This window comes from Salminus brasiliensis, chromosome 3 (genome assembly GCF_030463535.1).
Source record: "Salminus brasiliensis chromosome 3, fSalBra1.hap2, whole genome shotgun sequence".
Classification (NCBI taxonomy): Eukaryota; Metazoa; Chordata; class Actinopteri; order Characiformes; family Bryconidae; genus Salminus; species Salminus brasiliensis.
The window spans coordinates 12,498,042-12,523,789 of NC_132880.1; the positions used below are offsets into that span (position 1 = coordinate 12,498,042).

Below are 25,748 nucleotides of genomic sequence, written 5' to 3' on the forward strand. Positions count from 1 at the left end.
CCTTTGAGTGCCCCTCTTCCTCTTTGTCTTTTTTTCTTCTTCTTCTTCTTCACTTTCTCACTTACTCTGTCTGTTTTCTTTTAGTTTCCAGGCTTTAAGTAAAGGAGTACTTGCCACTTGCCATTTGCCCCTTTTTGTGCATTTTTAGTCCCTTTTTAGTCTGCATTTTCCAAGCACACTCCTGCTGTGTGTTTGTCAGCGATTCATTAAATTGTCATTATCATGACCATCATCATTGCTGTGGAGTCTCACTGCTCCTGAAACTGAGGACACACTCTGTCCTCCCATCTCTCTCTCTCTCTCTCTCTCTCCCTCTCTCTCTCTCTCTCATTCACCACCCTTGCTCTCTTTCTTTTGTCTTAGGCAGTAGGGAAATGTGTGTCTCTTCATGGCTCTCTTCAGCAAAACATTTCATATAGTATATGTATCTGTTCATTGTTTTGGCATCATATTTCATAATGTGTTGTAGTAATGTTTTTTTGGCTCTTTTTCATTTTTCTGTTTCTCATTTCTGCTGGTTTATCTGTGCCCTAATCTCTCCATTCCACTGCCATTATTGGCTCTCTTTGCAGTGTGGATGCTTTCTAAGAACCCCCCCCCTTTCCCCTTTCACACTATTTATCCCTCACTCTCTGTCTCTGGTCTTTCTATGTTTCTGTCTGTGGTATTGAGTAGGGCTGCATATCCCAGGTTGAAGTGCCCTACTTTTTCTCTGCCCCTCCCTCTATTTATTTATTCACATTCAGAGGAATGAAAGAAGGGCAAGCAAAAAGGAGGGTAGAAGTGATAGAAATAGAGAAAGATAAGGAGGAGAAGTAGACATTAGATAAGTGATGATGAGCATATTTGCCAATGAGGCCCTGTTACAGTGATAAAAGTCAGAATTAACAGAGACAGTAAAGACAAACTTCAGTGCAAGTTGGCAGGCCTCTTTTTCAGTAGCTGACTTCTTCCTGAACCTGCTCATGTTTCCACAGCCATCACACACATTTTTCTTACTGAATGACTTTTTCTGAATATTACACTCAGTTCAAATCAGTTCAGCATAAGTCATGCATATTGTCACAAATCTGTTTACAGAATAGTCCAGTACTGTAATGCGCATGCATTAGGGGAACAATGGCAGGAATAACTACCAAATACGTAGTCACATTGTCATATGATTTCTGAACCTGGCATCTCTAAAAAATGACTTTATAAGAGAAGGGAAATTCTGATTATTTAATTGAAATTAATGTAAATGAAGATGTTACTGCAGCCACCTTCAGGTTCTGCTTGGTGGGTCTTTCTGCCTCTAATTAGGTCTTTAAATAAAATGCATGATCAATAGTGACTTAAGAATAGTCATTTAAGAACATTCCATTTCTTTGCTTTATGAAGCTTCTGGGTTGCTTTCACCTGGTTTAGGTCATTAGCCATCTGGAGATGCACCATACTTTCAGTTGTGGAGCATTTGAGTAAATCTAAACAGTCTAAACTAAATTATACTTTTCAGAAGTTATACTGCTATTTCAATCAGCAGTTACCTCATCAATAAACATCAGTGACCCTGTGTGATTGGCGGCTGCATGCCCATACCGCTGTGCTGCCATCATATTTGACAGATGATGTGGTATGCTTCAGATTATGAACCCTTTTCCATTCACAAATTAGTCTTGAACCAGAAATGGGTAGTTTTTTTATGTATTCCATCAGTCTTATCTAATCGTTCTGATCCTGTGTGTTACAAGTGGCCCCAAAACTGCATATAGTCCAATTACTGTTGAAAACAGTAACAGAGGGTCCTAAAAATCCTAAATGGTTAAGTTTTGGGCATTTAATGGCTTCTTTTCAAATCCATTAAAGGGAAAGGGTTCTTTGTACAGTGCCAAAGAAGAATCACTTTTGTTCCTTAGAACCAATGTGTAATCATAGTGTAATTAAAGAGTCTGACAAGCCCAGCATAGACTGTTTATAAGAACAAGGTAGGACAGGTATGAGGGTACACTGTAAGATCAGATATAATTATTCTTTTAAACCATCCTCAACCAATCTGTGAGCTCATGAGGAATGATGAGGATGACTGCACCAGCATCTTCATTGATGACAACCCACTGTGTCCATGATTCCTGAACTCTTAATCCTTCATCTGGAGAGAAAAAAATGAAAAACTAGTAGGTTTTTAGCCTTTCAGAAGACTAAGGTTGTATCTTAATACAAAATGAGGTTACTTTTAGCTGGACGCTTTGTGGGGGAAAAGCTGGGCCCTAACCCTAACCCTTTCTTTTATACTGAAGTACTGATAAAGAGCCTCCAATTGAAGCTTGTGATTGAACATGTACAGTGGATCATAATAAGAAGCGAGTTCACTAGTATTGTGAAGCAAGACTGTATAGATCTTTGTGTTTGAAGAGATTTTGCAGTCCATATGTGTAAACGGCAGCCTATTTTGTGCTAAAGGACTATTGAAGGGTAATTGGACAACTCGCTGAGATAACGTTAGTTCTTTTGAACAAAGTTGTGATTACTGTTAATCTGAGAATATTTGGTACAGAGCTGAGGCAAAAAGAAATTATGCACATTGAAGCAATGTGGAATCATGTATACAAATATTATACAAGCAGATAATTGTGAGCAAGAGGGCAGAGAAATTAAACCTGAATTGAGGAAAATGATTCCAACTGCTCCCCTGATGTGTTCTAGTGGGCTGCGATTTGTTAAACAATGTTCAATTTCATGTTTGTGAAACTACACCAGACAATCTGGATTTTAGTAGCTCTCCGGTTCACTGTGAGGTTTTGAGGTACTGAGGTTTTGAGCTATGGTTGAGGAAATTGCTTGATTTGTGTAGCAATGAAAAAACACTTCTGAAACAAGTATAACTGTTCAGCTGTGTAATGATTGTCTGCTCATATGCTGGTCATGTATAATTCATCCACAACAGCTAGCATGACTATAATATGTTTTAATAAGAATTAATTAACAGAAGCCAACAAAACCACTAAGAATTCAGGTAATCTTTGTGCTACAGAGCGTGCATTAAGTGTATACCAGCATTATTTGGTTGACAAAACTCATTCACAAGTAGAATCTGATGAAGTATCTACTACGACAGCTGTAAGTCTAAAGTAGAGCTTGGCAATGTGATGTTATTTTAGCGTATCGTGATACATTTATTATCGCGATAATATACTTTTCTAAGCATATCGAGGATACTGTTAGTGCTTAATAAACACTGATCAGCTGCAGGTTTCATTACTAACAGTGTAATTAGACTGGTTTAATTAGATGAAGTGCAGCAGATGTTTAATAAAAGTCACTTACTATTCAGTATGGGAGAGAATAGTATCTGAATAGTGTCTAATAGTTATATATATAACTATATATAAGAACCTGTCTGCAATTACATGTACCGTGATAAAGCATCCAATTTGGCTAATCAACTTGCTGGTATTACTTGAACAAAACATTGCACTGTTCTGATTGCACAAATTCACCAGAATGTCTACATTTACACAAACCTGTGTGTAAAAATGAAGGGAGATTCAGTATTTTGCTTTCTTTCACAGTGTATATGTATTTGCTCTAATTTCATTGGGAACTCTTTTAAATCATGACAGATCAGCAGAATAATCTTTTCTTAATTTATATCGGTTTTAATCTCAATAAAATTCTTTAAATGTGCTATAAAGTTGTTAAAGTTCATCTCAATTAACCAGAATTAACTTTTTAAAATGTAAGTTAATCACCTGAGCATGTGAGTATGTGTGAACTCTGTATGTAAACTCTGTATGTATGGAAAAAATATTTAAATCAGTTTGGCTTCTTACTGGGACATTTACCATGAGGTTCATTCACTGCTGTGCCAGATTTCTACAGGAAACTATAAACTGTAAACTTCAAATAATTATAAAATGCAGCAGTACTCTCACTAAACACACATTTACGCAGGCTACACTTTTTGGAATATACATAACCATGAAAAGTATCATGCTGATAAGTATGCACACATTACGCTACAACTTGCAGTGCAACATGCAGTGTCATTTAGCATACAAACTCACATGGACCTCCTCCATAAGCCAGATCGAATGATAATGATTTTTTATTAGACGCAACCGACACTCAGGGGAAACTGAGTGAAACCAATGCATATGTGTGTGTGTACAGCCTGCCACTGAGGAGTTGCTTAATTAATTAACTTACTGTAATGAGCCAGAAAGTGTGGCTTTATTATTATGTTCACCATTTATAACATCTAAACTGGTGTCAGCTTTAACTGGTTAAATGCTGCTTTCTGCATGCAAATTAAATACACTTTCACTGAACTGACAGCAGCTGAGTCTAATATAAAAGAAAAATCAGATAGACCTTTTATGGTGAATGAGACACAGGTGTTGTGATAAAAAGCGAGAGGAAAGGAGATGAGATAGAAGCAGAGGAGTGCTGTGACTACACAGGAGGCCAATGCAAGCCACACTGGCTGAGAGAAAAGAGAAAGACTTGGGGAGGAAGTAATAGAATGAGTGAGGAAAAAGAGAAAAGAATTACAGTCAATCAGATGGCTCGAAGAGGAATGGAACGCTTGGACTGAAAAGATTGGTAAAATAATAGATGAAGCTGGAGAAAAGAAGTGAGAAAATGCAAGAGGAACCAAGTAAGAGGGAAACAGCAAGCTGGGTGCAGGAAGCTTGTCACCAGTTTGGGGGGGGGGGGGGGGGGGTGTAGTTGTGGGGGATGGGATTGCCTTATAATGAGCTGTAGAATCTAAAAAAAGAGAGCAAGTGTGAGTCTGATTGAAGGTGTCTGCAGAGCTCATTAATGAGCTGATGTTATGTGATGAATGGTGTGTGTGTGTGTGTGTGTGTGTGTGAGTGTATGTGTCAGGAAGAAGTGAAGTCAAGTTGATAATGCAAATCAGGGAGGCCTTGCATCTGTGTTCCCCAACTGGAGGCAAAACGATGTTTGAGAAGATCCTGAGCAGTTTGAAGTCTTCATGGAAGCTGACTCTGGATTTGGGCCACCAGTTTAATCAGTGCTTCTCTGTGTGCAACCTGTTCTTTAGTGTCTGATCTCAGCAAGCAACCATGCTTTTTTTACAGATGTGGGCCACACTGTGCAGCGTGACCCTGATGCTTGTTGTTGAACATTAGAACATGGCAAGTGAGAGCACTCTACTGTGGGCCGCTTTGTTCAGTGGTAGGCCATTAAAGAGGCCTGTCAAGTCCCTATTAGCAACTATGCAGTATGTTCCCTAAAGCAGCATAGATCTAAAGATGGCTTTGTACAAAATACTTTCAACAAATGGGTTTAGGCTGGTAGATTTTTCCTAGCAGGGCCCCCTCTGCTGGTTTGTTGGTTCAGTTTTAATAAACCTCTATGTGTCCTTCATCTCCTGAAGATAATGGAAACCACAAAATTATTTCCTCTGCATGTAACTGTCTGGCAGACTCTGTCTCCTAGACTCTAATCTTATCACCCTGAAACCCAACAGACACACTCCAATGAACACAGTAAATTCTTCTCTATCACTTTTAAGATAAGAAGACTTCTGTGAAATTAAACAGTCTGGTGGAGTTCCCCTGCTCAAACATCCTGTCTGTGAGCATCTAAGAGTCTGACCATCACTGATCTGACCCCGGAAGTTATTAGGCAACCTCCTACCATAGTTACCCACAGCTATTCTCTGAGCAGTTTTACATGTGTAGTAAGTTTTAGAATACATTGTCAAATAGCAGATTTACAGTATTGAACAGATTATTAGGATAAGGTTAGCACTTAAATGGGGGGAAGGTGAAAAGGATCACAAGGGTAACACCTTGTTTTTTTCTGTTCAAATGTTGGAGCCAAATGTAATCTTAACACTTTCTATTATAATGGATTTAATTGATTAATTTATTGTGAAAAATCACTCAAAAACAAACCTGTGCCTAAACTAAGCCTAGTATTGGTTACAACTTTATGTATTGATACACAAAAAAACCTAGTCAAGATTAGAAAAGTTAAAATGCCTAGTTATTTAATGTAGATGTTCAGATGTTGTTTTTTTTAATGGGTTATGATATTGATGTTTAGATGTGGAACATGTTTTGTCCAAATGAGACCGTATCTAGAGACCATATCCTGACAGGCTTGGGGTGGATAGCTGACCTCTAATGTACAATAATGGCCCTTTTTGGTATTATGGATGTATAAAAATGTCTGTTTTGATTAGCACTGAAACACTGAAATATTAGGTGAGGACAAGTAGAATTATTTAAGTTAATATACTTAGTCATACATTTTGCCTTTGAATGCTGTATATCCTCAAGCTGAATGGCCAATCAAATGGTCGAATTGTTTAAGGGTGCTTGGGGAAGGGGAAGTACCACTTTAAATAGCATTGGATAACATCAGTGTGCTTCATGACTCAACATTTTCAGCAATGGGGCTACTTCCTGTAGCCACCCCAGGACCACACACAAAGCTAGGGCATTTAGCTCATGCTGATCTATCATTAGGGCAGTACACCACCCAACCATGTGTGCAAGTGAGAGCATGCTCCCAACCAACTAGGCCAGGGCACAGTTTTAGTGTTGGTTTGTTTATTTATTTATCTGTTTGTTTTTTTCCCTCATCAGTTGACCTCCTTCTCTTAGTAAGTGACAAATTAGCACACCAGAGGTTGTATTGAGCAGACTGACTGTTCCAGGGGGCTGCACTTGAAGGTTTTCCCCAGAATGTGAACAGCTGTGCGTGAAGTGCAAACTCATAGCAGTGCTGATGTGTGTCAAACAGGATCATGAAAGTTTCTTTATGCATTTGAATTGAACAGGCTATTTGTATTGTGCCTCAAAGACTGATGGAAGTAAATGATATATATATATATATATATTCTGGTTGGCTGCCTTGTATTGTGCCTCAAAAAGCTAAAGCACTGAACTTGATGTAGTATGTGTAAGAGGCATATTTGATCCTACTATAATGTTAGTGTGCAGACATATTGTTAGTGTTGTGTATTGTTAGTGTAGGATTTTAGATGAAATAAAATCAATAAATAGATCATTGTCATTAGATTCAGTTAGTATTATTATTGAACGTAATACTGTGAGCAAATCTCTGTGAGTCTTTTTGTGGTGATGGAGTGGTAAAGAATCTATTCATATTTTTGGACACTGCTCGGCTGACTAATATGTGTGTCCTAACAGAGCAAAGCATGTTGCTTCAAATATAATAAATACAGTAAAAATAAAATCTATTAAGTAAATAAGTAACTTACTTACTTTACCTAACAAAGTAAATAATTTAAACATGGCCCCATTTAGCATGATCTGAAGGGACAATTATCAGTGAGATGAGGACACAGCCACACAGTGTAATTAATGTCAGAACATGTTCTGTCATGTGTTGTATAAATGTCAATGTTGTGTTCATCGACTTAAATAAAGAACCAGAAAATGGTGTTGAATTGTTTGTCATGTTGTATTTTCTTGCACTTGCTATTTTCCCCTAAGGGCCACTAATAATTTTGTGGGTTTGTGTTCTAAATTTGGTCATAATGAATGACCCTTTAAAATGATTTTTTGCAAGGCTATATGAGCTGTGAATCTAATACGGTATTCTTTTTAAGTATTTTTTTTTAATAAACACCAAATTAATTATCAAAAAATTGTGTGTGAATTTGGGTTCAGAAATTAATCAGAAATTATTTTGGTATTTTTGGTATTTTGGTAAACATTCAGAAATTATTTTGGTAAAGGTGGCCCAACATGTGGATTAGTTGTTGGTGCTTTGAGGTCATCTTGATTGGGCTTGAGGTTGTTTTTGGCGCAGAATGATTGGACCGGTGTGTTTATGCATGTGGACAGGCGAAATGTACATCTAGTTCAGGCTCAGCTTGACAGATTGTCAGTTTGGTTTTGAGCAGGGGCTGATGGAGAGGAAAAAGTGGAGGGAAAGCAGTACGGAAAGAGAGACAGATGGAGAGAGAGCATATGTTGTATCCAGGGGGAGAGAGAGCAGGCTGAGATGATACAGCCTGAAAAGCTTGGAGCAAGAGCTCGATTGACAGCGGATGAGAGATCCCAAAAAGACTCCAACAGTTGAACTTGTTTGCCAGACAGTTCTTTCAGCAGCTTCTCTGCATCAGTGTGAAAGAATTAGCTGGACTGAGTCAGACATCTTGCATATTCTTTCTCCCTCACTATCCATTCCTCTCTTTCTCCCTCTCTTTCCTCTCTCTCATGGCATGCTCTGCTCAGCACTGCGACAAGCACCCTTGTAGCCAGATGTGACTGAAAATGAACAGCTGTTAATCCGACACCCAGCTGCCTCTTCTCTGGCTGTCGCCTTGACAACCGCAACTCTTCTCTTCAGAACTAATGTTCCTGGAAAACAAAGGGCATGATGTCTGTCTGTCTTTCTGTCTGTCGCTCTCTCTTTCTAGTGCACAATTTTGGTCTCTCACCTTTCATTGGAACTGTCAAAGAGCTTTTGTGTTTTGCCTTTGATCAGGTCTGTCTCGTGGCCTTGTTTTTCTAAACAAAGCAAGGCAGCTGTACTACTGGGCACCTACACCCACTATTCCAAATCTAGCCACCAAAAGGCTGAATTGAGTAATTAAAAAGTAAAGATATGAATGACCCACAGAGGGAAAACGTCATAGCAGCAGTTGATCATCTGTTAGCATTTAGCTTAGTCACTGTAAGCTGGGTCAGCTTACTAAGTAATTTAATCTTGCCATTAATCATATATTACTTTAAATGCAGTTTTTTAAGCAAAAGAATATCATTACCATATCAAAGGATTTATTATGATCATATGTCTTGTTAAGAGTATTGTGAACACTTAAACATGCTTCATTACAAAATAAATAGCCATTGCTGTTGAACTGCATGTAGGGTAGCAATTGTTCAATAAAATGTCTTTGTTTGTTGGCTCCAAGTTGTGCTATATAGTATATTGTATGTTCAGTGCTTTGTCATTACTACTGTTTAATTTGCCATCACTTGAGATCTTAAAAGCTTTTAAGTAGAACATGCACTTTTGAGGGTAGCACGGTTTAAGTATCTGTTTAACTGGGGCTTGTAAATATTGTTAAGATTTCCCTTGTTCACTCCACTTTTGTGTGAGACTTTCTTTCAAATATTTCATTGATGCCAACATGGCTATGTGCCCTCAAACAGTGCCTCTGAAGAAATGTGGTGTGATTTGAGTGCATCAACAGAGAGGATTTGTGAGGTGGTGGCACAAATTAATCTTAGCTTAAGATGTTTAGATGGGCTATGATTGAGTGGTGTCACATGTCTCTGTGAAAAGATATGCATGTGTGTATGTGAGAGACACAGGGGGAGAGAGTGGAGGATTAGTGGCTGAAAAGCTGAAAGGAGTGCTTAGCACAAGAGAGGAAGAGGGACTGTATACAGCATTGGTAAAATAACTTTCTTGCCTTGTGTCCAGGCAGTATTGATGAGATTTAATTTTAGTTTCTGGATATATTTCTTAACTTGCATCCTAATCTAAAAAGAGATGAATGATTTTGGGGGTGGGACATTACTATAAGAATCATGTGGAAATATATTAAGAGTAATAATTTATTTCAAATTATGTTGCCTTTTTTGTTGTGTTTATTAAGGTTCATACAGTGACCGAGCTGTCCGCTGAACTTGATGTGCATTAGTTTAGGTTCAGCCTAGTCAGAAAACATGATCACTCTACACTGCTATGGTTTCTTCTAATATTTTGAGTAGATCATACCAACATTCAGAAGGAAAATGGGGAAGGCGATTGAGTTAGCCATGCATATTTGTAAAAATGCTCTGAAATAATTCTAATAAAATTTCCATTATTATGTCATTGTAAACCTGCCCACCAGAAGCTAAAACTAGCTCAAAATGTGGGTTTGAATGTTTAATAAATGAAGAATGTTTAAAAGAGTGTTAAAACCCACTACAGTGAATATGAAATAATCTCTCTAAACAATACATCTAATCTAAGTTTTTTGTCAGCTCATATAACTTGACTGCATATTGGAAACAGCCCAGTTGGGGAGACAAATCAGTGAGTGAAACATGAATGATGACCACGCAGCTTAAAAATACCTTCTGTTTTCTAACTCTTTATTGCATTTGCAGTATCTTGATCATTTTCAGACTGTGATTCATTTTCAGTCATGGCTTTTCTTGAGGCATACATTTTTTTCTGGTACTGGTAGTGCCTTATAGCTTTTTTTTTTGGATTGGACTGCTTTGTTCTGTTTTGCTCTTCTTTAAAAAAAAACAAAAGAACTATATCACCAGGGATCTTACGTAGAACTGTACATACATCTTTCAGTACTACTTATCTATCTTTATGCTGCTAAAAGGACTGTAGCCAGCTTTGCCTTGAACCTGGAAGACACTTTTGTCTTTGCCACCATCCAATTCAATTCACTTTCACCCAGATTCATCCAGATGGGCGCTGTGGCCACAGATCAATCAATTGGGCGCACCTTTGATTAGGCAGGAGTGTATCTGGATTAGATAATCTCTTTAAATGGAGTTGTCATCCTTTCCAGCCTTAGTTGCACAGTAGGCCACGATGAACCTAGTTTAACGACATCATTATTTTCTCCCACAATCATGCTATTTGTTTTCCATCCTCCCAACCAGATCTTGTGTGCAGACCAGGATCGCTTTCAGAGAGAGAAAAAGAGGGAGGGAGGGAGGGAGAGGGGATCTGGCCTGCGCTTCAGAGCTGCAAACTAGAGATTTGGCTCTTTTAATCAGCACACTGTTCTCAATAGGGAGAAAATGCAACAAGTCACCTAATTTAAAGCCTCAAACGCCAAAGCCACGGGTGTGTGTGTGTGTGTGTGTATGTCTGTGTATGTCTAAAGTTAATAACACCACAGAGCGAGAACAGTCTAGATAAGCCACAGTAGGTTGGTGGGTTTGCCTGGTTCAATTTTTAATACCATGTCACGATTGGGGAAAAAATCCCCATAAGGATAAGGGATAAAGATCTTATGCTATCTGACGAATCTGATGTACCAGGCCAGGGCATTTTCAACCTGTAAATAACAGTCACTGGAAGATCCTCTTAGTCGGCGTTGCTGTGATGCTGCAAGCCATCGTACTCTGACATTGAGAGGACGCTGAAGTGCATCATGAGGAATCTCGAGGCAGTAGAGCTAGAAGTAGGGAAGTAAGTTGAAGCCAAAACCAGGATAAGAGAAAACTGGATCAGAATGTTTGTGTATGAAAACTCTGCTCTTTGCTCTGCTTTAGTACTGTTTAAGCAATCATATTATTTTGCCATAGCAGAACGTTCTAATTACATGACTGATATCAACTGAACATTTAAAAAAAAGGCTGTTGTTTTCTGACTGTACTTAGATTTGTACTACAGCTGGCAAATGTTCTAACTGACACAGTACTGATCATCCAAAAATGACTGTACAGTGCTTTGATTTGATGACTGCAATTTGTTATTGATTTGATTGATTGATTATTTGATTACACAAGTAATCTGATATTTTGATCAGAATCAAGTGTGACCGCCTTTTCTTTAGAGATGCATTTCGACAAGCACATTTCCTTTATCTGAATTTTCAGTGTGGAAGCACAGAAAGTCCTCCAGCTCAAGCATGTCTTCATCTTCTCGATTGGTTCATTTAACCAAACCCTATCCTAGTCACTGTTTCTCTTGCTGCTCATTTAACATCCAGGTGCGTGCCCACTGAAGCATGCTACACAAGTGCCCTCGTTTAAGGGCTAACCACCTGGGACTTGCACATAACCCTTCATATTTTACCTTAATGGGAGCGCCCAAATGAGAGGGAGAGCTTTTCTATAAATGCAAGCTGTGTTGTGTGAAAAGCTACCATCTGCTTCTCTCTCCTTGATGTGTCATATCTGCTACTGGTCCGCTGCAGCTTTAGGAGCTTTGCATGTAACAATTGTACTTAAAGTAATACAGTGCTGCACACACACACACTCAATTTGTCAGGGCAGCTTTTACTATATACAGTGTTTTCAGTAATATGATTAACATCTGATTCAGCAAGAGGACAGTACTAATCCTGACCTGTCTTTCTTGCTGGTCTTTACCCCCCACCTTTCTCTCTGTCGGTCTCTCACACTTTATTTCTCTCTCTCTCTCTCTCTCTCTCTCTCTCTCTCTCTCTCTCTCTCTCTCTCTGTATCTCTCTCTGGCTGATGACTGATAGCTGACTCTGGTCACCCTAACAAAGCACAGTGCAACCCAAGGCAGTTGTTGAATTGTATTCTTTGTCTAAGGGGATTGAGAAGTATATGCTCTGGTTTACGGAATTCACAGCCTGCAAGATGTAATTATGGTGGTGGTGGTTTCCCTTTGTGGCTGTGACGTGTGGTAATGGAGGAAAATCAATGTTTCGCCCCTGCTTCGATGGGGATTCAGCAGTCCAAACAAACACACACACACACACACACACACACACACACACACACACACACACAAAGCCTTAAAAACAACCACACATTGACAAAAGCAATGTGTCTTGCTTCCTTGTTGCCTTGTTTGGCTGCTTGTTTACATGCTGAAGAGGTAATTGTAGTCCACCGTCCCTTTTAGCGAGAATGCTGCTAGCTAACAGCTTCACTTAGCCTGAATCAATTCTTACAGAGTGATCAAACCAGCATCGTTCTAATAAGAAGTGAGAGCCTATGCAGTAAAAAGGCCATACCAACCACTCTCTCTACCCTTTTCTCTCTCTACCCCTCTGTACCTCTGTATGCTTCTCCTAGCCACCCCATGGGCTCTCTGATTCTCTCTGCCATGGAACTGGTGTAAATGTATGGCCCTGAGACAGGAAACCACCTCTAATGGCACTCAAATGAATATTGTGGTCCAGTCATCATCCAGTCTGTGGCCCCTGGCAACAGGGAATGAGAAGGGGCTATAGTAATGGACAAACTGCCATGTGTGTGTGTGTGTGTGTACACTTCCCTCTTAGATCTCAGTCACTCTCACCTTCATTCTCTTTCTCTACCTTTTCTTCCTACCTTGCTCTTTTTTCCCCTCTCTTTCCCCCTACCACTCTCTGTTACTGCCTATATCTTTACCCCCCTTTACACCTGGTCACTTCATGCATTTTGAGTATCAGGATTATATCTGGATAAGGCCAAACCACACATAAATGCAAGTGCAAACACACCCAAGACACATTTAAACCAGCTACAAATCTCATCACTCAAACCACATCAGGAGGTGTTCCGAGACACATTTGAGCCGCAGGTTAAATTTGTCAGTCCAAGGCAGAATCCAAAAACTCAAAATCCCAAATTTACATATTATAGGTACCTTAACGTATTTACATATTATAGGTACATTTCCCAGCATTTTTACTCCACACAGCAATCAGATTTCACTCTGGCTGACATTTGACTACCAAGTATAAATGCATGTGGCTAAAATCTGATCAGGATACAATCCAGATGTGAAGTGACCAGGTGTAAACAGGTCTCTTGCTCTTTCTTTCATCATTTTGCTTCTCTCTCTCTCTCTCTCTCTCTCTCTCTCTCTCTCTCCTCATTCTTTCTGTTCCCGTTGTTATTTTTGTGTATTTATTAAATCTCCTATGCACTGTCTCTCCCTACTTTCCTTGATTACCCTTGTTTTTTATTCCCTCTCTGCTTGTGTTGCCCATGTCAGCTGTTCAATTCACTTATTCAGCTCCCTTAGGCCCAGTGCTTTCTTCTACCTTTTCACTTTGGTCTCATTACCCCTCATCTCTTCATTATTCCTCCTCTTTTCCCTTCATCTCTTATTTCTCTGCCTCCCTCCTTTCACCTCTGTCCACTTTCTGGCTAAATGCTGAAGAAGGTGAGTGGAAAGAACAGCTGGGTCTTTAAACCATCTTATTCCTTGTCTCATGCTTTTGTGCTTACCTTTCTCAGCATTTTCTCTCTCTCTGCCCCACCCAGCTCATCACAACCCCTTTCCTCAATCTCTTATCCCTCCACTTTTCTCTTTCCCTCCCTCCACCACCCCCTTCTTCTGCAGGTTAAGTGCAGGGGCATACATGTTGGCTGTCAATAATTTAATAAGAAGGGGAGTGCTCCCCTCCATCTCTTAAGCAGCTGTATGAATAATGCATGGCTCGAAGCATTGAGCAGAGCTTCTGGTCCTGGCCTGTCCTTTTGTGTGCAAAGCGATTAAATAAATGTATGTGTAAATAACTCAACAAATGTGCACAGGTCCAGGGCACAAATAAAGGTTGGTCTGCTTCCAAACCTTCTAGCTTTACACAGCAGCCGCTGCATGTGGAAATCAAGGGGGATTATTAAGGACTCCACCCACCCAAGCTACTGCCTGTTCTCACAGCGAAACTTGAAGACCAGAACCTGTCGGCCCTCAGAGACAGCTTCTATTCTTAAGCAGTTAGGCTGCTGAACGAACAATAGTGCAATGTACCGGTCCACAGTCTGCCAGGCCCTTACTGCAGCCATAGCTCTATAGCTTTCATAGCAGCTCTTATAGCTTTATACAACTCAGAATGTATCCTGCTACTTTTATCAGCATTTAGATAATCAATAAAACACCAATAACCCAGTCACATTGGCAGCCATACACATCAATGCCATAACAGGGCCTCCACCATGTTATACAAAAGATGTGGTTTGGTTCAGATCATGATCACTTTATTTACTTCTCCATATTATTATCTTTCCATTTTTCTGGTAAAAGGTAACCTTGGTTTCATCTGCCCAAAGAATCTTGTTCCAGAACTAGAGATGTTTTCTAGCAATGTCTAATTTGGCCTTTCTTGAGTGTTACCAGTGGTTTGCATATTGAGGTAAACCCTCAATTAATATTCGTAAAGGCTCTTGATTGTAGATTTTGACAGTGATAGACATCCCTCCCCAAGAGTGTTCTTGACTAGACTGGATGTTGTGAAGGGTTTTTTTGTTTCATGAAAAGAATCCTTCACTTGTCTCATGTGTTCGTCAAAGCCTTTGGTGTTGCTGAGCTCACCATCATTCTTGTAAAGAATAATTGTTGATTTTCTTGGGTTAATAGTTAGTTAAAGTTGTTAATCAGTTATGTTGGGAGCAAACTGCTGTATAAAATACTTGGGCAAACCGACAATCCGGTGTAATGTTTCATTGATGGAGGAAAGCTGTTGCCTCTATTTCCATTATCTCTCTTGGAGTGTAAGAGCATGGGCTTTTACTACACTGGCATATGCCCATATACACACACACACTCGAGGGGGCTGGAGATGGGGCTTCTGCTGTTACACTGTCCCCCAAGGAGAAAGTGGTGAAAGATCCCAGCCAGCATACACATACACACACACACTCACAGTTATAGACTTTTACTATACACTTTTTTACACACAAAATAGTTGCATCACATGTTAACTTTTAACTTCCTCCCCAGTTCCAATGAATTCCCTCTGAAGAAGGCTTTAGACCCAAACAACTGTTAAAATAATCAAAATGAACTATATTATGTGTATAATAGTAAAAATTAACTATGTTTGTTGTTTTTGACCAAGTAGACTTCAGAATGTTTATTACTTTAAACTGAAAAGGAGTTCCCTGAAATGAAAGAAAGCTGTAGTAATTGTAGACTAGGTAGACTGGTTCACTTTTTCATACTTTCTGCAAATATTATCTTCGCATCATCAGTGGAACTATTCCTGGATGGTCCTACATTTATAGTGATTTCCTAAATTAAAAACCTAAGAAATTAATAGTATGTTACTTTTTACAAAATAGAAGTAATTTATATCATGGTAACAAGAATGAATGAATAGTGTCATGCTTTGGAAACACACTTTGTCACATGTTTGTTCTTTATGCAAATGGCTCCCGTTTTGTAGAATGACTCATGGAGTATAGCTGCTGTGCTATGGACAAGTGTTAATGTGTGTCTGAGAGAGTGAAGTCGAGCAACTGGTGGCATAAAGTTGTAATGTGTCAGATCATGTTGTGTTTAAACATGTAGCTGTCTATGGTAGGTCTAGGGTAGTTGTTTAAAAGAAAATGAGCACATGGAACAGGAGGGTAGCACAAAGAATTTTTACACATCTGTAAAAATGCTAAAAACCGATAATGCTACGAACAATCAAAGCACAAGATTCACAGATATTGTGTTAGGTTTCATGTTCCACTGTAAAACAGTTCCACACTGAAGACTCTGAACTGTTTTGTTACCTTCTGAGAGGTTCTTCACTGCAGCAGCTGAAACTCATGCCTGTTAATGGTGCCCAGAGGAAACTCTAGAGGGTGCTTAGACTAGAGGGCACTACGACCAAAATAAGAATCAGAACTTGAATGGCCTTTAAAAGCCTATACTGGATCCATTCCAATGCCTAGTTTGCTTTCCCATCTGTTTTCAGCACGACACCACCAATCAGTAATACTGTTGTAACTTTTAAATACTGTGGTATACCATATTACTGGTATTTTACCACTCTAGGATTAAAAAATGAATATTACATTTAAGTGTTAAAGCCTCTGTGTAAAGAGAACAAAGAATTAAAATGGTCTATATGATTACTAACAATGGAGGAAAGGAGTGAAAAGGAGTAGTTTGTGATGCTGGTGAGTGGCAGAGCAGAGTAGCAAGAGGTCCGCTTGGACTACTGGATAAAGGAAAAAAGATAAAAGGAATAATTCTAAGAAACCCACAAGATGAAAGTAAAAATGAGTAAAAAGTGAAATAAAGGAGGGAGACAGATTGAGGAGGAATGATAAAGATGAAAGCGAGACAGAAGAATGCCACGGGATGACTGGGAGTTGGCATGACCTTGAGATTGGGGGCATGTGGAGGGGGGACGGGGGGGGTTTGGAGGGTGCATCACATGGACAAAAGAGAAGACAGCAAAGCAGAAGCAGGAGAGTGAGGGGCACACATTTAGGGTGTGTGTGTGTGTGTGTGTGTGTGTGTGTGTGTGTGTGTGTGTGTGTGTGTGTGAGAGAATCCTCTAGTACTAGTCGGAATCCAGGGGTGGGCCCCCTTGTGTGTCAGTCTGGCAGGGGGTGTGCGAGTGAAAGACGAAGAGACTGAAAGAGGCGAGATAAAGGGAGGAAGATTAGTAGGTAGCGAGAGGCAACAGGGAGTTAGGCCTGGAGAAAACAGGGCGATGAGTCAGAGGGTGTGATAATGCGTTATAAAGGGAACGTGTGATATTTGGAAGCGGAGAGGGAAGCCTCAGTGGCAGTGTAGGGTAGCTGAAGTGGATGAGGGAGAGTTGGCTCAAAAAGAGGAAAATGAGAGTGGGAGCAAAGTTGGCCTTGGTCTAATCTTTCTCTTTGGGCTTTAGACAGAATTTGTAGTACCTGCTGAGCTAATGGATTGTTTGTGTGTGTGGTGTGTGTCACTGGACCAGCTGAAAACATCAGGGTCATGCAGTGTGTTGCCTGTCCTTTGCAATACCTCACTATTTATTTGTGGCACAACTCTTTGCAATTATGCACTTCACTAGCTCCTTTTTGGTCATGATGATTTGTAAGGTAGGAGAAAATCTCAGCCTGTCACTGTATGTTTTTTAATGAGATACATCATGGCACTCTGTTTTTCGCGCTTGCAGACTCATTCTCCCCTGTAAGGAATTTGTCGATCAAGCCACAATATCGTTGATCTAGCTTTCTTTCTGTACTGATTTAAATGGACTACGGATGTGTTTTAGAGACGAATAGTAAAACTCCAACAGTGTATTTCTGTATCATACATTTTTCCTCTGTAATTATTACAAATGATTTACACATGATCTTCTTCTGTAAATTGTCAGCTTTGCCGTGTTTCAGTACACTGCGCTTTCCTGTGAAATTTGCGACAGGGCAGATACAACCACTGTGCTAATTATTTTCTCTCCTCATAAAAAACTGTGCCGTTCTTCCAAGCCTTAGCACTTATGTGTCAGGATGAGCTTGAGGTGAAGAAGCACGAGAAATGCCTCAGAAATGCACATCGTCATTTTGCAGAGATCGGTTATCTAAGGGAGGGGGTTAGGCCGAGCAGACAAAATAGTGAGTTTAAAATCTAACACATTGAACACATTTAAAGGCACTTGTATTGGGTTAATTTTGCTTTGCTGAAAATATTTTTCTTTATATAAAGTTTTCAAAACATTTTGGGGTTCTAGAGATATTTTCACTTTTCAATTTTTCAGTCCTGCTTATTTCACAGTTTCCCATGCTGGTCTAAAAATCCTGAGGTGAACCGGGTGTGTGTCCCTGGATTTGTTAGCTGGATATGTAATGTTCACACGCTCCATGTCCTCCACAAAAAAAACCTAGTTTGAGATATGCCACATTAAAAATTTGTGGCTGTCCCAATACTTATAAATATGAGAAAAGATGTTTCAAACACCTTTTAAAGCAGCTTCCAGTGCATGATACAAGTGTGAAAAATGATATGATATATACACATGCCCAGAGTGGGATCATATATGAAAATGGATTTTGTTTGTGTTAATATATATTTTTTGTATTTAATGTAAAATAAAATAAAATATAAACATGAAGGAAAAGGCCACAGAATGTAATTGGACTTTCCAGTTAAACCATGAAAATTTGGATCAGGATCAGGATAAGAACTGAGAACCATAAATGAGAACTAAAACCTGTTTTGTATATACTATAAAAGCACTTACTTTTAAGGGTCTGTTCTTTTTTGCACCGACAATACCTACTTATGGCAGTGTGACAAGCGGTGAAAAATATTTTATAGGCGGCATGGAAGTATTCACTGTTATCAATACTTTCATGGTTTCCTAATACTAAATAAACATAGCTTTATTTTCAGAAAAATGATTTCTGTGCTATCAATCTTGCTGTTCTTAGTCTTGATTGCAAAAACTGCATCATCAGTCTACAAGTAACTGTGAGACTCTTTGTGCACTTAAACATAACGTGGAGTTTTGACTTTTTTAATACGGCTTTTGTGTGATGTTCATCATAAAAAAGTTCTCATACTAGCACATGAGCACTTTTTTGTCATTCACATGTGAAGCATGTTAGCAGTCCATAGACATGCCATCTGTTTTGTAATGTTCTGTATTGTAATTAGTACAAATAGCTCAAGGACAACTGGCATATCAACACCAAATCCAGAGCAAGTAAAATGTACATGTCTTAAATTTTTACTTGACAGACTGTTCATTGTGAATAAGTCTTGTGGCTCAGAAAAAGAGGATGCAGTAACTAAGTCATGGCAGTGTGTGGGAGGCGGTGCAGTTGTTCTTGTGATAAATGTGTGCTGTGAACGCATGTTCTGAGTGTATTTTGAATGTTGTCAGTACAATAAGAACATGGACAATGACTGCATGTTTCAGAGTAACTAGTCTCATTTATTTTAATGTAGTGCAACAATTTATTAGTTTATTATTTTATAAGTGTGAAGAAACATCAAGTATGGTGATATATTTTGCCATATTGCCCTCCCCTGGGCAAGACAAAGACAGATAGAGAGCAAGAGGAGTGAGCTTATCTGCTCTCTGTCTTGATGTCTTTCTCAATGGTGCTGGTCTGACAGGCCATTATGCTCCTTAGGCGGACATTCTGCTTCAGTGACTGACTTGCACTTGATATGGCCTTCACAAAGCACAGGGCATTCAACATTATCAATGGGCTTACACTACAAATGAAATTGTAAAATGGCCTGTGTGTGTTACAATGACTGACGCGGAAGGCTGTGATGATAATCATATTACTTCAATACCGTGGTTATGGGATGCCTACCATGGTGTTGAGCTCATTTTTTTCATCACTGCAGTTATTCATTTATTTGGAAGATGGATATGTCCGGCTTTAAGATCTGATTGACTGAACCACATGTAGGGATGGTAATAGGGTACCTGTCTATAAAAAGTGTGACTATTTCCAAGTGGGAACAGTATTTTAAAATGATGACGTTTCTGGTGTGCCAAGTTTCTGTACACCAAAACAGCTTATTAATGTACATTTAAAATTGCCACATTCAAAACATCCCTAAGACTAAAATTTACTTGACTTTGTGCTGTCAGGTATGAGGCCTAATTTTCTAAATGTGTGTAGTTTGAGCCTCACTTGGCTTGAACACCGCCTGTGCTGTGATGTTTAGCCTGTTGGCTAGCCAACTTCTCTAAGCCAACTATCTAGCTGGCTACGAGAACATGACATAACCTGTCACATTTCGCCTTTCTTGTCACTCCAATGTAGTTCGTTCTGAGTTTTTATTGTCAATATTTGTCAGTTAGTCAACAGCAGCTGCACTGGGCTGTCTGATACTCATTTAATCGGTGGTCAAGCTGCCAAAGCAAAGACTGGCTTAGTAAGAGAGTTAAGGAACCAACACCACAGAGAAAACACCAGTCCCTCGATCTGAGTCATTTTCAAAATGCTTATATGGGGTTTTAGTTAGTCTGGCTTTATCATATTCTATGGTGAACAGGATGTAATCATGCTAACTAAGTTAATAATAACTAGGGGTGGGCAATATGGTAAAAATATTATATCACTATTTTTAAAGGCGATACGATACATATGATTGCACTTCATCCAATAAACCGGGACCAATTACACTGTTTGTAATGACAATATCCTCAATATATGTGGGGCGTTTTCACATTTGTCTTGAAGACATAAGCACGCACCCAGGTCCGATTCTAGGCTTGCTTGGAGGAGGAGCTCATTGTAACAGGTTTGCTTTCACACAATGGAATTTCATATGAACCGTGGATCGATTGCTTAATTTCAAATGCCTCTTTTCTGCACAGGACCTAGGTTGATCTGTTCATTGCTTTACATTATTTTCTTGGATATAATCACTCAAGCAGTGAAGAACAGAGCTTTCTGGAGTCATGGCTTTTCACCATTCCAAAACACCTGCAAACAAGTAGCCGTTCTGGTAGGAGAAGGTATTGCAGTCGATAAGTTGAAGCAGTCATGATAAAATGAACCAACTACCCAACACCACATGTGGCACCAGGAGCAGATAGCTTCCATACCTGCCACGGAATGCACCAGAGTTCACTGTAAGTGAAACCCCAGACCACCGATTTCAGAAGGACCAGAGATCAGTGCTTTGGACCGCTCCCAGGCTCAAAAACAGCTTTAACACTTGACATTGGTCATTTTTATCAATAATGTTTAAATAGCTCTGACCAGAGGAGGATGGGTCCCCCTTGTGAGTCTTGGTTCCTCCCAAGGTTTCTTCCTCCAGCTCTGAGGGAGTTTTTTCCTTGCCACTGTCGCCGTTGGCTTGCTCACTGGGGGTCTTTGATCCTTCATGTCTTACATTATTATTTTTTTTGTTTCTGTCTTTTACTAATTATGTAAAGTTGCTTTGTGATGACAACAGTTGTAAAAAGCGCTATACAAATAAATTGACTTGACTTGACTTGACCAAACATACCAAACTCACAGAGCAAGAGGACATAGGTACAACAAAACTTAGGATAATATTTTTGTTTTTCCTTGTATTTTGTGCACCACACAGATTTGTTTCAGATACTCTATCTTGCCAAATGTATTTGCACATCCCATTCTTAATCCGTAGGGTTTAATATGATGTCGGGCCACCCTTTGCAGCCATAATAGCTTCAGCTCTTCTGGGAAGGCTTTCCACAAGGTTTAGGAGTGTGATTATGGAAATTTATGACCATTCTTCCAGAAGCATTTGTAAGGCCTGACTCGCAGCTCTAATTCATCCCAAATCGTGTTGAGGTTGAGGTTAGGACTCAAGTGCTTCTACACCAAACTCACTCACCCATGTCTTTATGGACCTTGCTTTGTGCACTGGTGCGCAGTCATGTTGGAACAGGAAGGAGCCATCCCTTAAACTGTGCCTGCAAAGTTTGCATTATGAAATTGACCAAAATTTTTTGGTATGCTGAAGCATTAGGAGTTCCTTTTACTGGAACTAAGGGCCCAAACCAAACCTTTGAAAAATAAATCCCACAACATAATTCCCATTCACCAAACAATACACTTTGCAAAATGCTGTCAGACAAGTGCCGCTCTCCTGGCAACCGTCAAACATAGAGAACACATCTCCACTGCTCCTGTGTTTTCACACGTCCAGCTTTACACCACTGCATCCACCACTTTGCATTGCACTTGGTGATGTAAGGCTTGGATGCTGCTCCTCGGCCATGGAAACCCATTCCATTAAGCTTTCTATGCACTGTTCTTGAGCTAATCTGAAGGCCACATGAAGTTTGGAGGTCTGTAGTGATTGACTCTGCAGAAAGCTCTGCACACAATGCGCCTCAGCATCAGCTGTCCCCGCTCTGTCATTTTATGTGGCTGTTGTTGCTGTCATTCCCATTCACTTTTACTTTGTTATAATACTATAATACCACTGATAGTTGGTATATTTAGTAGCATTGGAATATTTAGTTGCTTGGAAATTTTATGACTGAATTTGTTGCACAGGTGGCATCCTTTTACTTTACTACACTAAAATTCACTGATCTCCTTAGAGCAACCCATTCTTTCGCAAATGTTTGTAGAAGTCTGCATGCCTAGGTTCTTGGGTTTTATACATCTGTGGCCATGGAATTGATTGGAACACCTGAATTCAATTATTTGGATGGGCGAGTGAATACTTTTCTGTGCAGTATAGTTACAGTGCCCTCCATAATTATTGGCACCCCTGGTTAAGATTCTTTATCTTCTAATAAATTGAGTTTTTTTCTAAATAATATAGGACCACGATGGAAAAATTAGTAAAAATCCAACCTTTAACTCAAGTGAATTTTAAGGGGAAAAAATAAATGTAATTAAAGTATTTCTGTCAATTCTACAGTAGTTTACAAAGTTGATTCACAACTTCCTGTTTCCCTGGGGTATAAATATGACGTGACACAGAGGCCATTTCTCTTCAACATGGGAAAGACAAAGGAACATACCATTCAAGTAAGGCAGATGTGTGTTGACCTCCACATGTCAGGCAATGGATACAAGAAAATAGCCACTCACCTACACCTGTCCATATCTACTGTCAGAGGAATTGTTAAGAAGTTTAAAACAACTGGAACAGTGGTAAACAAGCCTGGACTAGGACGCAAGTTTATTTTGCCACCACGCACAGTAAGGAGGATGATAAGAGAAAGAAAAAGGTCTCCAAAGCTCACTGTTACAGAATTGCAACAAATGGTAGCTTCTTGGGGTCACAAAGTCTCCAAAACAACCATCAGGCGCTATCCGCATGCCAACAAGCTGTTTGGGAGGCATGCACAGAAAAAACCTTTTCTCACTCACAATCATAAATGCAAACGTTTGGAGTTTGCTAAGCAGTACTGGAACTTCAGCTGGGACCGTGTGCTTTGGTCAGATGAAACTAAGATAGAGCTTTTGGCAACAAATGCTCTAAGTGGGTCTGGCGTAACACAAGAGCTGAGTATGCAGAAAAGCACCTCATGCCCACTATGAAATATGGGGGAGGATCAGTGATGCTGTGGGCCTGTTTCTCTTCCAAAGGCCCTGGGAACCTTGTTATCATGTATGCTTTGAAATACGAGGACATTTTAAAACAAAATCTGGTGGCTTCTGCCCAAAAGCTGAAGATGGGTCGTCACTGGGTCTTTCAGCAAGTTAATGACCCAAAACATATGGCCAAATCTACTCAGAAATGGTTCACCACACACAGAATCAAGCTCCTCCCATGGCCATCTCAGTCCCCAGACCTCAACCCCATTGAAAACCTGTGGGGTGAGCTGAAGAGGAGAGTGCAGAGGAGAGGACCCAGGTCGCTGGATGATTTAGAGAGATTGTGCAAAGAGGAATGGTCAAAGATCCCTCTATCTGTATTCTCCCATCTTGTGAAACATTATAAGAGAAGATTAGGTGCTGTTTTGTTGGCAAAAGGGGGTTTTACAAAGTATTAACATCAGGGGTGCCAATAATTGTGGCACACATGATTTGATGTTAAACAATTATTTCTTAATGTGGGATTTTTTCCCTACTTAATAAATTTACTTGAGTTAAAGGTTGGATTTTACTCTTTTTTTCCATCGTGGTCCTATATTATTTAGAAAAAAACTCAATTTATTAGAAGCTAAAGAACACATCTTAACCAGGGGTGCCAATAATTATGGAGGGCACTGTATCTAACCTACCTATTGCAGTGTAAAGTCTCATAGTGCTTAAAATGTATTTGTCCATTAAATTTGTTGCAGCAGGTGGTTTGTGTGTGTGTGTTTGTGTGTGTTTGTGTGTGACTGTCTGCATGCTGCGTGTGCCTAATCACATGCTCTAGTCAGGACTGAGCCAGTAGCTGATGGAGTCAGTGTGTTGAGTGCACTCCTCCAGTAGCCCTCATGCTGTTTGATGGCCTTTGACTCCAGTAGCTGAGGGAGTGCCTCAGGAGCATGCAATGACTACAGGTGACTACAGGAGCATGCAATGAAAACTCTCACCCACTCACATTGCATCCATGTCCTCATTTAGCATTTAGGTCACACAGACTTGCAATAAATCTTTGCTCTGTATCTGAATGCTGGGGACATCTATTTTAGACAACAGATGTTATGCCAAATTTCACTCTGAAGAATGCCAGTGCAGGTCACGCAGGTATATGGATGCTAGGCTATGGAGCATTCACAATTTGTGTTGTTTCTATTGCTGTTTCTATACCATGTAAAAATTTATGTTGGTTCCAAAACATTCCTTTAGATATCATTATTGATTGTCTTACTGTGAAATTAAAAATCTAATATTAAGTTTTATGTATACCACCCAGTACCTATAGGTAAACCTAAAAAATACTTGAAAGCACTTGTTGTGCTGATGTGCTTCTTGTGGTATGTGTCTAGTAAAAAAAAGCTGCATAAATGAACACAGAAACTACTACAAGTGTTGTAGCTCTTATTTTATGGTGCTCTCATAAAAAAAGAAAGGAATGCATGAATGCAGTTAGAATTTTTACCCACAGCCTATGTGTACTGGTTGTCAAACTTTGTTTTGATGGTGTAAAATTAGCTTTTATTTTAGCCTTTCCTTTGTGATTGCTACTAATCATTTCTAAAACAAATGGTGAAGATCAAGGTTCTCCTTTGATTATAGTGCTGTCATATGAGTGAAATTAAAACTGATCTTGTTATAATCTTTGAGAACATGACTAAATATTGAAAACAGTACTCTTTGAGGGTAAGAGGAGTGTGCTTTTTCTTTTGCAATTTCGGGTTGTCAAAGCAAAATATGTGTCCTGTTGTGGTTCACCAGGGGCTAAATTCAATTATCAAATGTAAGGCAGAAGTGCTCTTATGATTTTTTTATGAGTTTCTAATGAGTCTGAGGCTGCACTCGCTGGCTTATTTGATTCAGTCATCACAGAAGCCAAACCTTGGACTGCTTCAAGCACAGCAATGTGGCTCTGATTAGCAAGATAATTAAGAGTATATATGAGCAAGTGTTTTGAATGTGGTTCTGATTTGCTGTAAATTTGTGTCTGTGATGTTTAATATTTCTTCTTCTCTCCCTGCAGTGGTTTGGAGTCAGCGTGTGCGGGTGCTGCCTGAGGTGGAGGCTTACCCAAATGAATCTGTTGATCTGCGCTGCCAATTTGCCAACCCGGGAACTACTAAACTCACACAAGTACTGACAGTATTTCTCCATTTGTCAATTAATATGAACATTTGTTGTTTAGTAAGCGAAGTATTTAAGTGCTGGCAGTCAGTCTGAGATAAAGTCAGACAGTCAGTAATGGAGTCTGTCAGTTTGTTCTTTAGCCAGTGTGTAATTTGGTCTCCATGTTCTAGGAAGTGACTCAGTGAGTAAATTAGTGATGCACTCAGTCAGTAAGCTCACAACACATCCAGCAATTGACATTCC

The 25,748-nt window shown here is 39.5% G+C and overlaps 1 protein-coding gene across 3 annotated transcripts in view; it reads left to right on the plus strand.

The window, feature by feature from the left end:
* The window catches only part of pvrl2l (PVR cell adhesion molecule related 2 like), a 114,865-nt gene that overhangs the window by 16,969 nt on the left and 72,148 nt on the right, over positions 1-25,748 (plus strand). For all 3 annotated transcript variants that reach the window (XM_072675518.1, XM_072675519.1, XM_072675520.1), the window contains exon 2: positions 25,402-25,511. In XM_072675518.1, the coding sequence (XP_072531619.1) occupies positions 25,402-25,511 (110 nt within the window). The remainder of the gene's footprint in view (positions 1-25,401; positions 25,512-25,748) is intronic.